Source organism: Brassica napus, chromosome C1, assembly GCF_020379485.1.
Source record: "Brassica napus cultivar Da-Ae chromosome C1, Da-Ae, whole genome shotgun sequence".
Classification (NCBI taxonomy): domain Eukaryota; kingdom Viridiplantae; phylum Streptophyta; class Magnoliopsida; order Brassicales; family Brassicaceae; genus Brassica; species Brassica napus.
In genome coordinates, this window is record NC_063444.1 from 22,451,665 (window position 1) to 22,471,174 (window position 19,510).

Below are 19,510 nucleotides of genomic sequence, written 5' to 3' on the forward strand. Positions count from 1 at the left end.
GACATGTTGGATGCAGGAAAACAACCTTTGTATCAAAATTGTAGAGATGGTCATTCAGTCTTATCATCTGCAACTAGATTAATGGGTATTAAGACAGACTATAATTTGGCTGAAGAATGTATGGATGCGATTACTGATTTTGTCAAAGGTATTCTACCTGAGGATAACCTTGCACCGGGTTCATACTACGAGGTTCAGAAACTTGTTGCAGGTCTTCAACTACCGTATGAAGTGATAGATGTATGTATTGACAACTGCATGATCTACTGGAGAGCGGATGAGACACGGAATGTATGCAAATTTTGTGGGAAACCTCGTTATCAGGAGACGAGGGGAAGAGTTCCGATCCCATTCAAAAGAATGTGGTATTTGCCTTTGACGGAAAGATTGAAGAGGTTGTATCAGTGTGAGCGCACAGCAAAAGCAATGAGATGGCATGCAGAGCATTCCACAAATGGTGAGATTAGACATCCTTCAGATGCAAAGGCTTGGAAACATTTCCAGTCAACATATCCAGAATTTGCGGAAGAGAGAAGAAATGTTTATCTTGGATTATCTACTGATGGTTTCAGCCCATTTGGAAAGCATGGAAGACAGTATTCTCTATGGCCAGTTATTGTGACACCGTACAACTTACGGCCGAGCTTGTGCATGCGACGAGAGTTTTTGTTTCTCTCAATTCTCGTCCCCGGGCCAGATCATCCTAAAAGATCACTAGATGTGTTTCTTCAACCACTAATATATGAGTTGCAACAACTATGGGCGCATGGTTTTGAGACATACGATGTTTCGCGCAAAGAAAACTTTCAGATGCGGGCAGTACTTATGTGGACAATAAGTGACTTTCCAGCATATGGTATGTTATCTGGATGGACAACACATGGGAAGCTATCATGTCCATATTGTCAAGATGACACAGATGCTTTCCAACTAAAGAACGGAAGGAAAACGTGTTGGTTTGACTGTCACAGACGATTTCTACCACCTGATCATCCATACCGCAGGAGTAAGACTTCGTTTACGAAGAACAAGCAGGTGTTTGATGGTCCACCTGAGGAAGTTAGTGGGAAAGATTTGTTGAAGCAGTTTAGGTATTTTGATGCAGAAAGGACGCCAGATGTAGGTGGACATGAAAACATTCGAGTCAATGCGGTTGGAGAGCTACATAACTGGCACAAAAAGAGTATTTTCTGGGATCTGCCATATTGGGAGAGTCATCTATTGCGGCATAATTTAGATGTCATGCATATTGAGAAGAACTTCTTCGATAATCTGATGAACACAGTCCTTAACATCCAAGGTAAAACGAAGGATAATTTGAAGTCAAGGTTGGATTTAGTCGATATTTGTGATCGTTCTGAACTTCACGTTGATGAGAACGGTACGGCCCCTTTTCCCATTTATCGGCTAGATGGTGCTAGAAAAGAAGAGTTCTTTGATTGGATTACAGATAAAGTGAAATTTCCTGACGGATATGCATCAAATTTGGGGAACTGCGTTGATAGAAGCGAAGGAAAGTTTACTGGCTTGAAGAGTCATGATTGTCATGTAATTATGCAGCGCCTCCTTCCGTTTGCTTTTTCAGCATTATTGCCACGTAATGTTCATGAAGCAATTGCAGGTATATTATATTTTTACAATTTAATTTATTTTTATATTTAACAATTATGCTTATAAAAACTTAATACTTACGAAAATTATGTCTTTTATCTATGTAGGGATTAGTGTTTTCTTCCGCGACTTATGCAGCAGAGTAGTGACTGAAGAGGGTATTAATAATTTGAAGACAAACGCACCAGTCAGCATGTGCAACCTTGAGAAGATATTTCCTCCATCATTCTTTGATGTAATGGAACATCTTGCTATTCATCTCGCAAGAGAATTGGAACTTGGTGGTCCTGTGCAGTACAGATGGATGTATATTTTTGAGCGTTATATGCATCATCTGAAGAAGATGGTCAAAAATCAAAGCAGGGTGGAAGGATCTATAGTGGCACAGGTGATCAATGAAGAAACTGCAATCTTTGCTGAAAATTATTTTCCACCAGAAGTGCATACAAAACACCGAAGACCTGCTCGGCATGATGATAGAGGGGAGAGAGCAACATATCATGTTACTGTCCCAAGCATGTTCAAGGAAATAGGACGACTTAGTGGAAAATTCACGAAGCGGAGACTTACGGACACTGAGCACGCTCATTTGCAAACATATTTGCTCACCAACTGTGAAGATGTTCTACAATATGAGAGGTAAAAATATTTATTCATTTATTGTTAGATTAATATTCAATAAATTTATTTCATATTGATAATATTTTTGTATATAGTGTATATATGGCGGAGTTGCGTATGACTCACAGGCATGCAACAGAAGATGAGCTTCGACAACTTAGAGATAACGGATTTGCTGCGTGGCTTCGTAGTTATGTGAGTCATATATCATATTACCCTATGCAAATGATTAGTTTAAATTTAATATATATAAACTAATTAACTTTTCAATCATATATGTTTTTAATTTATAGGTGAATGATGGTTTGGCCAGAGGTCTTGTGTTCGATGATTGGATACGCGAATTTGTGCAGGGACCAAACTATGTGGTCAAATCATATCCTAAATTTTGTACGCGAGGATATGCATTCACAAGGAAAGGTCATTCTAAGACAACATATGATGCTGGTGTTTCATCTTCTTCTGGTGACGATGTCTACTACGGCAACATAAAAGAAATATTGGAAATCCAATTTCCTGGAATGGTTGGATTGCGTTGTGTAGTATTCTATTGTGATTGGTATGACACCACCCCAGATAGAGGAGTGAAGATTGATGCGTTTGGTGTTACATCAGTTCATTCGCGGCGGAAACTTCAATATTATGATCCCTTCATTCTTGGTTCGCAAGCTGATCAGGTATGTCAATCTATTCATAATTTTTTACCAATATAATTAATTAATGTTATATATTTTACTAATACTTGTATAATTGATATGTATAGGTGTGCTACATCAGTTACCCTCGGGTGACGTACAGAGACGATCCATGGGTTACTGTAACGCAAATCAACCCAAGAGGACGAGTGGATGGAACTTCTGATGATGATGAACCATTGCAACCAGAGTCTACCAGCAACGCCCAGGCAGTTGAAGATTTGGAAAATGTTCAACTCGTTGAGAATTTGACTGTGTTTGGACATGATGCTGTCGTACATTCAGAGCCGGAAGCCGAGGTTGGGGAGTTTGATGAAGATTCAGAAGATTCTGATTAGTTTTTTTTTTTTTTTTATTGGTCCGTCGGAAATCCCTCGCAATATACCGACGACATAGCGACGACAATGGGTTTCATTGAAAATTGGAAAGGTCGTCGGTATTTCGTCGGAAAATACCGACAACATTCCGACGAACTGCAAGTTCGTCGGAATGTCGTCGGTATTTTCCGACGAAATACCGACGACATGTGTTTCTATAAAGTTTCAATCATAAAAATCTATAAATTTAGATGCCAAAACTATGAAAATAACACATAATAAGTGTTTAGTATAGTATTAGATCGCAACCGTTCAAATATAACAACTCATTAAAATATTTATGTATGCATATCATTGTTTTCATAACATCTCATCTTAACATTATATACTTATACAATTATATTTATATAAGCTTACACTACAAAAAATGTTATTGTGTAAAATCGTGTTATAAAACATTTTTATTGTTAAATCTTTATGCAAATACTATATATATTATCAAAGATTTGGATTTTGCATTTAGAAACTTGAAATCAACACCCTAAACACTAAGTCGTCGGAATTCTGTCGGAATATACCGACGGAATGTGTCCGTCGGAATATACCGACGGAATGTGTCCGTCGGAATATACTGACGGACACATTCCATCGGAATTTCAATTTGCCCGGGAGAACCAAACCGTTTGAAAATTTTCGCGAATTGGCATTTGGTATATTTTAATTATACCGACCGAATACCGACGAACCCGTGTCCGTCGGAATCGTCTGATATAATAACCCTCCTCCTTCTTCTTTCTTCGTTATCTCCTCATCTCTCTCTCTAAATTCCTCTCTCCACCGGCGATTCACCGGCGATTCCTCTCTCTACACCGGCGATTCCTCCCTCTACACCGGCGATTCCTCCCCCAAACCCTAAATCATGTAAGAATCATCCCAAACCTTCTTTAATCTCAATTGTTTAGGGTTTTGGATGTTAGATCTCGGATTTTAGGTTGTTTGATTGATAGTTTAGGATATATAAGTTAGGATTGTTGTTTGGATTGTTGTTTTAGTTTTTTTGGTACATTTTTTGATTTTTAAAAACGTTTTTTGATTTTTAAAAACGTTTTTTGATTTTTTAAAACGTTTTTTTTTTTATTTTTAAAAACGTTTTTCAAATTTCCAGTAATGAAATATATATAATAAAACATTTTTCAAATTTTTTAAAAATATTTAACAACATTTTTCTATATTTATAAATTTTTTATAATTTTGTATACATATATATATATGTAAATCTTGTATAATAAAAATTTTAAATTTTTTTATAATTTTTTATAAGTTTCCACTAATAAACTATGTATAATAAAACTTTTTTTAAAAAAAATATAAATATTTAACAACATTTTTCTTCATTTATAAATTTTTAACAACATTTTTCTATATTTATAAATTTTTTATAATTTTGTATACATATATATATATATATATATAAAAGGTTTAATAGTTTTTTTTAAAACGTTTATAAAACTTTTTGTAAATATATAAATGAAAACATTAAAAATAGAAATGATTTGAAAATATGTTTGATGTATTAATTTTTTTTTTAGGGCCGAGGATGAAGCCCGCCCCGCAGCCCGTCTTCGACGTAGTTCGGTGAGCAGTTCCCGTGCATCGGGATCGTCTCATGACTCGGTTCCCGCATATATTCCCGCTCCAGCTCCCTCTGCCCCTCACGCTGCCCCTCACGCTGCTGCTCAACAGGATCCGGGGGTCATGCCGGTTCATCTATTGGTTCAACAACCAGGTCGAGAGCATCTCCCGTTTCTCCAACCCAACCCACGACGAGGCCATAGCACTTGGTTAGTATTTTTTTTATTTGTACCGTTATATTTTTTCCTTTAATTAACTTGCTAACTTGTATTTTTTTTTAAAGGTTCACCAAGTCGAAAAATGGCATTAGCCGGAGCATCAACCAGATGATGTACTCCATGCTCCGTTTTGGATATCCAAAGTGGAGTGTGATCCCTTCCGACGAACGAGAGTTGTGGTTTCGTCAATTTGCGGTATAGTAACTCTTCATTTTTTAAAAGTTTTTACATTTTTTTAATATATTTACTTATTAAATTGTGTTTGTTTTGTAGCAAGAGTTCAACTGGCACTCCGATCTTACGGAAACAGTCCGTAAGAAATTCAACGAAAAGGCCATGGACTCTTACACAAAGCAGATAAACGCGTGGAAGACAGTTTGGCAGAAGAACAAGAAGCCACGGTTCATCAACGGGACGGTGTGGGAGCAGTTGATAGCTCATTGGGAGAAGGAAGAAACTGCAGAGACGTCTTCTAGGAACTCCAGGAACCGGAAGAGCGATCGTGGCGGGAAAGGTATGTATGTGCACAACCTCGGCGCTTGCTCTATGTCTACTAAGGAGGATGAACTTGTAAGTTTTTTATTATTATTTATCTTTATATTTTTTAAATAAATATTTTATATATTTCTTGGCTAATAATGGCGGTTTTTTTAGATCGAAGCAAATGACGGTAATCCCGTTGATCGTCTCCAACTCATTAAGGTGGCTCACACTAACAAGACGACGGGTCAAATTCAGGACCCCGTGATCAAAGGTGTAGTTGATTTGGTGGAAGCTGAAATAGTTTCTCAATCTCAGCCTCTCTCTGATGACGGCGACTCTACGGGAGCTTCAACCAACCTGTCTCTATTGCAAATAAATGAGATGGTTGAAAAGGTAATTTTTTTATTAATATATTTTTTTTATAATGTCGATTACTTACTTGTCCCTATTTACTTACTTTAAATATTTTTGTAGGCGGTTCCTAAAAGGAAAGGAGGCCGTTTAGTTGGGTTGGCCCGTCGTGCTTCTTCGTATCCGGCATCTTCTTCGCAAGCTCCGTATGCCGATCCCATGATTCTCGAGGAGCTACATGACAAAGATGAACGGATTGGGGCATTGGAGGAGCAGAACACCACTATCCTTTCGGAGAATGCCACTATCCGTTCGGAGAATGCCACTATCCTTGCTGAGTTGGCATCCCAGAAGAAGTTCAACACCGAGATTATGCAGAAGCTAGATCGTTTGATGTCTTCGAGTTCATCTTAGTTTATTTCGGCTTTTTAAAACTTTCGGAATGTTTTCTTTTCTATTTCGGTTTGTATGAATTTTAAACTTTCTGAATGTTTTTTTCCTATTTCGGTTTGTATGAATTTAAATTATATAATATTATTAGTTTTAAATTTCTGATTTTTTTAATTTATTAATATCAAAAAATATATAAAAATGCAAAATCAATTCGTTTTAAAAATTGGTATATACCGACGGACAGGGTCGTCGGAATATACCGACGGATATATATCCGTCGGAATGTACCGATGAACCACATTTCGTCGGAATGTACCGACGAACCACATTTCGTCGGAATGTACCGACGAACCACATTTCGTCGGAATATACCGACGAAACAGGTTCGTCGGTATATTCCGACGACAATTGTCCGTCGGTATATTCCGACGACCAGTGTTCGTCGGAATACACCAAGGATCACCCTACGTCGGAATTGTCCGAGGAACGTTGTCCGTCGGTACGTAGTTTTTCCGATGAACTCTGGTCTCGTGTGTCCGCATCGTAATATCGTCGGAAGTTCGTCAGAATGACGTTTCTCGGTATTCGTCAGAAAGTCGTCGGAAGTACTGACGAAATTCCGACGAATTTTTTTTTTCCGACGAAACAATACCGACGGACGGGTTCATCGGAAATTCGTCGGAATCGGGCTATTCCGACGAATTTCCGACGATTTCGGCCATCAGAATCCCCCTGTTTTCTTGTAGTGCTTCATCATCTAATGAAGACAGCCAATAAATCTTTCCTCCCACAAATACATGGCCACAGCTAAACGGGCTAAGATGGAGATACATTGGAACGCAAGGCACATGGCCTATGTTTTCCCAAACACCAGTGATGGATGAATACACCTCACATTCATAAGCGAGAGTGTAACGGTACACCGTATCCAATTGACCTTCACGGAAATCATATCTCTCAAATACCATTTCTTCAGGAACTTTTTTCCAGAGCAGTATATACGGAAAACTTTGTAGTCAGTGGAGCCATAAGCAACTCCAACACTTGGCTCAAACTGAAACGAAGGTCTCCCTTGGGGAAGAAGCAAAGTTTCCCCTGTACAAGGGTTAACTATCCATATCTTTAGATCACAGAACTCGTTTGCTTCTCTGACCCTGACCCGATTAACACAACAGATAAGTCCGTTGAAGGAAGATACCATGTACATGGATTCAGCTGAATCAATCGTATTCAGGTGAAATCTTCTGAAACTCCTTGGTTCCATCGTATCCAATACCATCCTAGTATCCATGCATGGACATGTAACACACAAAGGCTTCTCCTTAGATCTACAAAGCTGCTTTCTAGCAAAAAAACGGTTCGTAATGGAGCCGTACCAGTGCTTGTTCAAAGTTCGAAATGATCGGATACTGTAGTGGCAGACGCGATAGGATCTCCACAAAGACACTCTCCACTTGTTCCAAATCTGTCCATGTCGTTGTCCTAGCTGGGTTGCCACGCTTTGATCTAGTTTCAATCATCTTGTCTTTGCTTCCTATTGCCAAAGCTCTATAAAAAGAACATGCATTGATTAGCTCTCTCTCTCTCTCTCTCTCACACAGTTATGTTTCTTCTTCTTTAATTAATACGTGTTATCAAAACGCCAATTTAACCTTCTCCACTGTTTGACCAAAAAAAAAAACCTTCTCGACTCTGCTGGTGGGCCACGTAGACGGAGAAGATGAGTCACGTGGCGTTACGAAGACAAACATTTCAAAATTAAGCCTCTGGCTTAGGATACTACAATGCCTGTTACCCAAAAAAGGAAGGTTCGTAAAGAAAAAAAAAAGGGTATGTTTATATATTTTCATTCAGTGTGGATAACATGTGCAGCGATCAGAGTGATAAAATAAAAGGAAATCTGTTTTTTAGAAGAAAAAAAATGGTAACTATGTTTTTTTTGTTAAAAACCAAATGATAATCGACCATGGACCAGTTCGTATTGAAGGCCCAATCCGGGACATGATAAAAATAACCAGAGACTATGTGCTTATCTAGTATATATTCCATGTATATTTGTAACATAGTGTTTATCCTTATCCTTATCTTGTTAGGATAAACATGACCTTATGACGGTCTAATACCTTGTATATATATGGACATTCTGGTCGATAGTAATAATAACACAAGTTCCCCTCTTCATTCACAACACGTTATCAGCACGACGTTGCTCTCATAAATCCTAACCCTAAAAACCAGAAATAAATCCGAGCAGTAAAGACCCTAATTCCCGACAAACTTCAAACAGCTCTATCCCTCAACTCCGGTGGATCCAGACAACGAGCCAGATACCAAATTAAAGCTCTTGACGAGACGAAGCCAACGCCGCTAACCCCGCATCAATCGGAGTTCGGACGCGCCCCCACGCTCAGCTACAATACAGGCGGAAAATTTGTTCCAGAAACCAAAATCTCTCTCAACCATATACCAGTCTCCTATTCCAACAAGCAGAAACAAAAACAATAATTCCGAGCAATCCATCAGCTAACCAGGAAGATCTCTAACTGATAGACCGATCAACCCATCAAAAGTTTTCAGATGTCGTGTTTCATCCCCTCAGAATACAAAGCCCTTGATCTCTCTGGAGATAATTATCTTGATTGGGCTATAAACACTTCAGTCGTCTTGAAGTCTAGAGGACTTGGGAAGTGCATCAAGTATGGCAATGACACCCTTGCGTGTGAAAGACACAGAGCCATAATGATTATGCGACACCATCTCTGTGAGGACCTAAGAGACGAGTTTGGATATGTTAATGATCCTCATAATCTCTGGTCATTTTTGAATTCTAGATTCCGTGAGCCATTGTTGCACGAATCCAAAAAAAAATGGGAAGCTCTAAGGTTCCAGGATTATGAATCCGTGGACAATTATCACTCTGATCTTATGAGAATCACCTATAGTCTTAGACTATGTGGTGAATTGGTAACAAACGAGGATTTGTTAAACAAAACTCGTGACACATTCCATTCAGAGGAAGTGTTTTTATCACATCAGGCCAAAGGTTTCACCACCTATTATGACTTGTTCTCATATTTATTAGACATTGAGCAAAAGAAGCAGAAAAGGATGGATAACATCAGACGGTTTAATGACATCATGGAGATATATTATGAAGTACTAGACAGTGAGATGAAAATCCCTGAAGCTAATAAAGCCACTTTTGATAAGAAGAGATCTGAGGAGGATTCCGAGTGGACACTCATGGACCATGAGGTCGGATTATACATTGAATAATTTTCCGACATTCTGATTTTATGTTTTCATATCTGATTTGATTTATTTGTTATTCATTTATGTTATTGAAATAATAAAAACGATTTTGTCTTTATATATTACCTTGTTTGGTCTTGCTTGATGATTCTTGATTAAATAACAAATAAAACCTTAATAAAAGGATAATCAGTCCACTGATAGTTGATTTCATGCATGGTTTAACTTTACCTTGATTGTATAGGTCTAACTTTACCTTCCTGCAATCACATAAAATCAATTGTTGGGTGTAGACTAATGAGTCAGTTCACTGATAGATTGATTTCTCGCATAGATTTAACTTCATCTTGATTGTATAGGTTCAACTTTACCTTCCTACAATTACTTGAAATCAATTAATTGGTACTGACAATGGTAAAAGACACGACATTATTCAGACCCATTGAGTTATAAAGATTTATAACATTCTACATTGAACCAGTGAGCAAAGAAAATACGATTCCTTTCAGATTTTTGAAAAATCGCCTAAAAGCATTATGAATGCCTATACCCATATTTTCTACTGATTTATTCTATGCTAAGGATCAGTATGAAAGAGGCATAAAGCCATGGTAACCAGTATGGCTCACCACGAAATAAATACTTATGGCATGACCAGATTAGCCATCTTGATCCAAAACATGATGAAAAATTAATTAAGGCACAAAAGTGATCCCATAAAATCTCACAATGTGTTATAAGTACACAAAAGGGAAAATCACTAAGGCTCCACTGTCCTAAGCACTACAAATTATGAGTATGTTCATGAGGGGGAGAGAGGACTAAAACCCACAGTCCATGATCATATCATAAATTCGGATTCCATGGTTTACAACCATAATATACACGGCTGGAAAGCTTTAAAGCCCTCACTAATGGTACATCACCCACGTCCAGCCTAAAGCTTAAGGACATTATGTATATAAATATTGATTTACATCAGGCCATACATGTAAGCATAGACATTCCCACCTCTGAATGATTAAGGGTCATAAACCAGACATATACACAAACCATCTTAAGAAAATACGAATATTCCACCACATATATGTGTGCCATTTAAGATGGAACCTCAGATGAGGATTGGGAATATATATTAGATAAATAAGACTTCCTCCACGAAACTATAATGTATCTTGTGCCAAACATGGATGATTTAATCAAGTGGCCAAGAACACAGATTACAAAAGATAGTAATCTGATTATCCAACTTTGAAAGGAGAAAGTTATCAGGCTGATAAAGAGTAAAGAGTAAAAGAGAAATATAAGGGTATCAACCATAGTTGTCTTGGCAAGATCCTCAGACCAAAGATTATGATCTAGACGTTCTAAAAGAATATGATCAAAAGATATAAAAGCTAGCAGAAATATATGCCAGACACACTGACCCGAAAAGAAAAATGACTATGTCATACCAGCTTAAGCACCACGAATTAGATGTCTAAGAGACACAATCAAGTTGCTACAATGTCTATTAGAGATAGACAAATAAGTTCCAAATAATAAGAAACCTCGGAAAGTAATGAAAGGTGCTCAGAATCGTACAAATCCGAGTTCATAAGAGAAACCAGTTCAGACAGAGAAATAAGGTTGCGCAACCACACATCTAAGGTACCAGACCATGTAGTTTGGGATGCCAAACTGCGAGGTATAAAGGTCTTTAAAGGTCTTGGATAATAAGATCTCAAAATCTAATTAGATCATGTATGGAACAGTATGAAACTAAAGATAAAGAGTGTTAACACCAAAGATGTATTTACATACATAAGAGCTCATAAAAGATTGTAGTATTTGGGATTTGAAGGATATAACCTGAGGATCATGAACCCACGTAGAGTACTCATAAAACCTATATAGGGACGCGGGGTGTTCAAAGAATTCAAAGTAATTATAAGACAGATGGGCGTAGTAACCATGTACATACAGAAAAGCCATCTAAGAAAGAAACCAGTGAATGGATCCTGTGAGATAAGAAATTCCGTGAGATTAAAGGACATGACCACATGGTATAGTGTGTCCATGTTCCTTCTAAATAATGTTCAAGTATAGCTTGATTACACAAGGATACTCACAAGGACCAAGGAACAATTTATAAAGAGATATGCTCCTATATGGTGGATGCTACTACAGAAAATCAAGTTTGATTTTGTCTGGATATTTACTAAAGAAATAATGGTGTAGTAAGCAGCAAATGGATCACTGGATAAAGGTATCAACGTACCATAGAAATATGAGAAAGAAATTTTCATAGAACAAGCTTTGTTCCTAAGTTGTTTATGGATTGTAATATACAGCAGCTGTAAGTAATATGAAAGACTAAGTATTTACTTAGTGCAGTCAGTCCATACAGAAAATATTATAATTCCTTGTGATCATAATAAAGACCAACCGAGAGAAAAAGGTTTAATGGTTCAAAGGTTCAATAATACAAGTTATCGATTGATTAAACAGGCTATGTTTTACATATGGAAAGTCTGTAGAAAAATCATAGCCGTGTGTATGTGTGTATGATTAAGTCAGCACGTCTAAGTGAGAACCATAAACCAGGATAGTGACCAGAAGGATGTCTGGTCGTGGCTTAATGATTATAAGCATTGCTAAAGCAAGAAAAGATCGATAACCATGTACAAAGGACATGAGTGTATGACTGCAAATTCACTGTGTGATGAGTTTCATTGCAGGAAATAATTATTGATGGTATGACCTTAGACACTCATGATTATGAACGAATATAGACAAGTTCTATAGCTCAACATGGATCAACAAAAGAAAATAAAGAATGATTGGTTACAATGGATAAAGTCATTGGCACATACAAAGAGATATAAGTCCGAATGAATGAAAGATATGAAGTAAAGTTGTTCGTATGTGTTCTGGGTCTATGACTCAATATATATTGAATGTCCACGTTTTGGGAAAGCCATATAACCAAAGAGAATCCATGGGACATGAAAAAGGACCTGCAAGTAAAGTTTTATTGCAGATTATAAAGTCCATCTGAGCACCGTTTGAAGCACCATCAGTTCAACCAAGACATGGAGTGATCAGCAACAAAGATGTACATCCTGACCACATCTTAATGGAGTTCCAAAAGACATACCAACGTCCAAGACTTACAAGTTCATTCAAGGAGAATCCAGCTGATCATCTTCACCAAGTCATAGGCAACTTCAACGTTCAAGAAGACTCGGATACCAGATGGGAATGCGTCTACTACAGTGATGCATTCATCTGGGGGAGTTCATGTGTTGTACTCTTTTTCCTGTCCTTGGTTTCCCATTTTGCCACATTGGTTTTGGGGTTTTTCAGGAGAGGTTTTAATGAGGCAACATTAAGCATGCAATGAACCTGTACCGGATGTGTCGATCAAGGGGGAGTGTTAAAAACCAAATGATGATCGACCATGGACCAGCCCGTACTGCAGGCCCAATCCGGGACATGATAAAGACAACCAGAGACTATGTGTTTATCTAGTATATATTCCATGTATATCTGTAACATAGTGTTTATCCTTATCCTTATCTTGTTAGGATAAACATGACCTTATAACGGTCTAATACCTTGTATATATATAGACCTTTTGGTCGACAGTAATAATAACACAAGTTCCCCTCTTCATTCACAACACCTTTAGACTAATTTATACTACTTTATGTCCTATTAGACTAATGTTTTCCAAAATGGCAGTAATGCCCTTAAAATTGTAATTTTTTAAAAAAGATATATATTGAGTTCGACAAGGGGGATCGATCGATCCCACTTTACAAGTTGTAGTGGATCGATCGATCCCGATCATTATTCAAAACAAAAAAAAACGTGAAATATATACTGATCGACCTGGTCCATTTCACTCGATCAGCGAAGGTCGATTTACACAGATCGACCGATCTGTAAGAATAGATCGATCGATCCCGTGCCGAGGAAAGAATCCCAAATCGATTTTTTGGTTTTGTATGATTATATCCTGATTGATTCTCACTTGATTTGAAACGACCAAGCATGATTTCAACTCTTTAAACTCGATTTCTCTGGGATGAAACCCATAATTTCCCATTCACGAATAAAGGGAGACAAAATCAAATTCTCACCCAAGTTCATTAACCCTAACTCACTTAATTTCACTCTGATTTGGACGATTATTTGGCCTAACCCATACGATTTCGTGAGCTTTTTACGAATCTATCACTCTTTCGTTCGTTCTGCAAAGGTATGAAACTCTATCTCCACTTCTTTTTAGAGTTTAAGATAGAAAGGTAAAAGGTAAATTTTTTGAGTTAGTTAGGATGTTTAGGCTTCAATCATGTGTTAAGGTGATGATTAGAGAAGATTTTGTACACAATCATGGCTTAAATCATATTTTTGGGATAGATTTAGGAATTTTAGGTTTTGTTTTAAAAAAAAAATTAAAACACCATAAAATTGAAATTAATACAGTGAGAATGCTAATTCTTTGACATTGGTTATTGATAAAGTATTAAGAGACATTATTTAACTGAGCTGTGATATTTGTTATTAATAGATATATGTTGTATTGTTTTCAATTTTCAGGTATGGAGTTGGAGTTGCCTAATCGTTTATACGGTGAGGGATTGGAACCTCACGTTAAGAAGATTAATAAGAGCTGCCGACTAAAACTTCTCGAGTTGCTGAAAGAAAAAATGGAGCCAGAATTCGATGAAGTTATGAAAGATCCCATTTTTTCACAGATTATGGTTATCCAGAAGAATGATCTAAAGTTTTCGGCGAGGTTGGTACGCTCTTTCTTGTGTAAGGAGTTGATGACAAGCAAGAGACATGAGAAGTGGTTCACTTTCGCTAGGAGACCTCTGCGTTTTGGATTGCAAGAGTATCATGCTGTCACTGGTCTAAAAGTGAAGCGAGAGAATAACAGTGGGTTAGTGACATGGAAAGATGATGATGGTTTTTGGAGCAAGCAGATAAAGACAAATGGAAAAATAAATTTGCAGATCATTAAAAAGAAGCATTTGGAAGAGAGCAATACCTGGACTTGGGTTGATAGGGTGAGACTGATATATCTTTGCGTTATTATGGGTGTGGTGATGGGGAAGGATGAGAAGGTGAATATCCCGCATATGTACATGAAGTTGGCGATAGATTTGGAGAAGCTTCAGAATTACCCATGGGGTCTGTATTCGTTTGATTTCCTTCTGAAGCAAATTGATAAAACAATGCATAAATTTGAGCAGAAAGAGGGGTATCTGATGGAAGGATTCTTGTTTGGTTTCCAAATTTGGATAATGGAAGTTGTTCCTGCTTTAGGAGAGATTTGTGGCACAAAAGTCAGTAAAAATTTTACAGGTCCACTGTGTAGTAATTGGAGAGATGTGCAAAATGTTCTTATGAAGATATCATTGGCGTTGAGAACTTATTCCCAGAAAATGTATGCATATATTTTTCAAATTAAAATATTTATTGTCTTGTTCACTTTACTAATGATTTGATTGTTTGTAGGGGATTTTGCATTCATTCATGGAATCCCACATAGATGGAGTGGTCCTTTTGGCAACTGATTTTGTACAGAAGGATGAGAAGAAAGATGAAAGAGTATATCGCATTTTGGATATGATCAATAGTAAACATGATTGGAACAATCATGTTTGGGGAGTAAAAGAAGATACGAACTCTGAATTTGAGGAATCTGGCGAAGAGAAAGGAGAGGATCAAACAGCTGATACTGAGAGAGGTGAAAATAGTCATGTTGCAGGGAATGTTGATGGCACAGCTGATGTTTCGGGAAGAAACAAGAGAAAGCATGCAGACCGAGGAGCAGAGTCAAGGAAGAAAAATGTTTTGTGCCACCTAGCTGCTTCATCAAAAGGGAATATTGACATAGATATGAAAAATTTCTTGGAGGATCTGGTACAAGCTTCTTTTACTACTTTTGGGGAGAAATTATGTCAGCAGTTCTCGGATAGGTTGGGTAAGATTGAGACTGAGGTTACACAACTCAGGACAGCTTCGGAGAGAACTGAGCAATTTGAGACAGTTGTAACCGACAGATTGGGGAAAATTGAGGCTGAGGTTACACAGCTCAGGACAACTTTAGTGGTGACTGAATTGGTGGGAAAGAGTGATCAAGCAAGCGGTCCTAGCATGACCAAAATCAACAGTGGTCCTAGCACCAGCAAAAAAGGCACTGCTCCATCAAAGAAAAAGGTAACTACTAAGAGAAAGAGTTAAAAGTTGTTGAAAGCTTGGAACTAGGCGATGGAATGTAGGTCTTTGAAGCTAGGTTGTTGGAACTTGGAATGAGGCGGTAATATATATTTGAAACTTGTCGTTTATGTAATGACTATATTTAATGTAATATGTATTTGGAAGTTTGTATGTTTATTATGGATTTCGAACTTGTCGTTTATGTCTATTCTCTATTTTGAACTTGAAATTTGTATGTATAATTTGTAATTGTACGTGTTTGTCAATAGGCTGTAAAAAACCAAGAGTTAAAGACTGCTGATTCGTGTGTCAATTTACCTCGTGCAAAAGTTACTCAATCATCAGCTAGTGATCTTCGTATGGGTACACAAGAGTTTTTGGAAAGTTGCATGAAGAACCTTCCATTAGACACATTTGTGAAAGGTTTGAATCCTTCTCAAGCTAAAGTCGAAGATTCATTGGATTGGTTGGAACTTCCAAAATCATTGAAGAAGCCAACAGATTCATTGGAACTTCTAAAATCATTGAAGAAGCCAGCGGTCCGATTAGATGACCGAGATATAGAGCTAGACGGCGAAGATTTCCCTGATCGCTGCTTGGTGTTTGTGCATCCTACAGATTTTAAGAAGATGCAGGACTGGCAAGATACAAGAACGTATGTTATTCCTTTGTATATATCATTCTGTTGATTTTCTTAATAATTGACATCTCTACCATTGTATTTTGTTTACAGAGCTATACAGATTGGTCCATCTATGTTAGACGGTGATCTAGCCGGACGTATTATGTCTGCCAGCAGTTGGCTTAAAAACTACGTAAGCATTCAACCGGTTATTTCTATAAAATGTTACCTATTATATAAATGTATACATTACAGATTTGTCTTTGTTTTTGTAGGAAATTGATGCTATAATGTATGTTTTTCGGGAAAGAACAACATTGAAACGATGGAACGTATACCGTGTTGCCTTCATGACATGCGTCTTCAGCGACCTCATTCCTAAGGATTACCAGAATTTCTGTAAGGGTATTAAGAAATACACTATGGATCCATTATTACTGCAATACGGTAAAGGTGAACTGCCTTCCCATGGAAGAACACGGATGTTGTGGAATGTTGATGTGGATCGGATGTACGTTCCTGTTTGGGTCAATTGCAACCATTGGATCGCTTTATGCATCAGTTTTGTGACTAGGAATATCCAGGTGTTTGATTGCGGGGGTAAAAAAAAAATCAAGGAAGTGGAAGCTTTCGCGCAGCTTATTCCTCGGATTGTCAAGGCCGTGCAGTCATTGACAATACAGAAGCATCTCCACATCACTCCGTACAATGTTTCCTATGTACCTATGAGTAGTCTTAACCGACTTCAATGTCATTGTGGTGTGTACACTATAAAACACATCGAATGCCACGTGCTTGGGTTGGACATATCTATGGTGAGTGATGAGAACATCTGGAGAGCTCGGATAAAGATTATGTGGGATCTATGGGAAGCAGCTAATGATCTAGAACTGATTGAGAGAATGTCAAAGTATGAACCTATTAAGTATAGTAAGCCTGTCGAGTATGTTGAGATTGATGATTTATGATTTATTGTTGGTTATGCTTTTTTAAACTTATTTTGTAATGATTTTAGGAGTTTCTGTTATAATGGTATTTTTTCTATATTCAGTACTAGAGTTTACAAAATGAAAGATAACATTATCAATTGAGAAACCATAAAGTTCACTAAACACAAAAAACAATTGCAAATCCGGTCACCCTAAATAGATCGATCGATCGACACAAGCTGCTCGATCCGGAAAGCTCGATCTATATAGATCGATCGTTCTGTGTAGGACCAGATCGATCCAGGCAGTCGATCCTGAGCATTATGCAGAACAAACAAAAAACGCGCAGCATATTTTGATCGACCTGTTCCAGTACGCTCGTTCGGCAAAGCTCGATCGCCTCCAGATCGATCGATCTGTCTTACGGATCGATCGATCTGTCTTTCGGATCGATCGATCCCGCACCCAGATAAGTTTCTCAAATCGATTTTATGGTTTTCATCGGTTAAATCCGGTTTAATACCCACTTAATTTGAACCGGAATAACACGATTTTATGAGTAAAATCGTGAGACTTAGATCAAACCCTCACTTTTATCTCCTTCCCCAATTTTTCTTGAGAGTATGGGATCAAACCCACCTTCATAAACCCTTTCTCTCTCGATTTAACTCCGATTTGGACGATTCTTGAGCCTAACCCATACGATTTCGTGAGCTAATTCCGAATCTACCACTCTTTCGGTCGATCTGTAAAGGTATGAAACTCTATCTCCACTTTTATAGTTCGAAATTTTAATAGCAAAAAGTGAAATTTTAGTGTTTTTAAGTCGTTTTGGCTTTAATCGTGTGTTAGGGTGATGATTAGTGACGATTTTCCATATAGCTCTTGCCTTAATTCGTAGTTTTAAGTTTGATTTAAGAAATTAGGGTTACTTCTTAAAAAAAAAAATTCCGAAAATTTGGAATTAAATCTGTAATGTTAGTTGTTGAGTTGCATAGGTGTTGAATCATTGTCCATGTCAATTTACTCAGTTTTACCTTTGAGAACTCATTTGTTAAGGGTTGTGTGCAGTAAATGGTGAAAAAAGGAGGACAGAAAAAGACCAAGGAAACAGCACCGGCGGCAACACAGACACGTGACACAACAGCTGCTTCGACCTCAGCGCAGCCCGAAAGTGATGAGCCTCGGGAAGCAGCCCCTTGGCCTCGTGACCCATTGACTCCATTCTCTAAACTCCCTACAATTCATAACCGACATATCTCAAGTAAGAAGGAGCTGAGAGAACTTGCATCCTACACACACCGCGATTACTATGCTGGTTGGAGTGATTACCACTGCATTCTCTACAATGGTTTGCAGCGGATGAGATTGAAACCAACAAAGTTCATCTGCGATTACACTACAAAGGAGTTGGGAATTGTGCGGGATGTCAAAAAGATGTGGAAAAACATGGGACTTGGGACTCTTGGCTACAATCCACAACCCCTATATCCAGACTTGGTTATACAGTTTCTCTCTTCAGTTGAGTTGCACTACAAGTCCGAGGTAAACAAAGTTGCTAGCAAAGGTAAACTTACATTCCTATGTAGAGGACTGCTTTATGAGATGTCTATACACGAGCTGTGTATACTATTCGGATTTGAGACCCGACATGAGGCATGCTCTTTGCCCAAGTTCCCTTGTGCTTACTTGTTGTGGAGCAAGATTGCAGACAGTTCTTATGTATCTCGGGAAGCTAAACTTGCAATGCTCAGAAACCCGGTCTTGCGAGTGGTAGCAAAATATATGGGTCATCTTCTACTAGGAAAATCAGAAGCAGGATCACTTACTGAAGATGAAGCGCAGCTTATTCACTACGGGCTGCCATTAGCTCTCAGGCCGACGTATGACGTTGCAGATGAACCTCAAGCAGAGCTTTCGGTAAACATGGGAGCATTGTTTGCTCAGATGCTGTTTGAAAGGAAGTTTAGGGGTCTTCGTCCTCTTGACAGGAAGCCTTTGGATGAGTCTATTGGCAGACTACTTACTCGGATCTTCATGCACCATGATATTGATCTTTCGGATACTCCTTGTGTGGATACGATTGACAGATTTGATGCCCAGTTCTTCCTAAACACCAAGATCCTTCATTTTGGTAAAATATACCGTTTTACCATGCCTGATAGGACAA

At 37.9% G+C, this 19,510-nt stretch overlaps 2 protein-coding genes across 2 annotated transcripts; both read left to right on the forward strand.

Moving 5' to 3' along the window:
- The first annotated feature begins 8,898 nt into the window (after positions 1-8,898).
- On the forward strand, positions 8,899-9,597 carry LOC125579887. The gene has a single exon (XM_048743785.1). The coding sequence runs from the start codon at positions 8,899-8,901 to the stop codon at positions 9,595-9,597; it is 699 nt and encodes a 232-aa protein (XP_048599742.1).
- A 4,565-nt stretch (positions 9,598-14,162) lies between these two features.
- On the forward strand, positions 14,163-17,379 carry LOC111209368. The gene is made up of 5 exons (XM_048743786.1): positions 14,163-14,912; positions 15,085-15,789; positions 16,059-16,444; positions 16,523-16,604; positions 16,687-17,379. Exons 1-5 carry the CDS (start codon positions 14,163-14,165, stop codon positions 17,377-17,379), a joined length of 2,616 nt encoding a protein of 871 aa, XP_048599743.1.
- Positions 17,380-19,510: the final 2,131 nt, after the last annotated feature.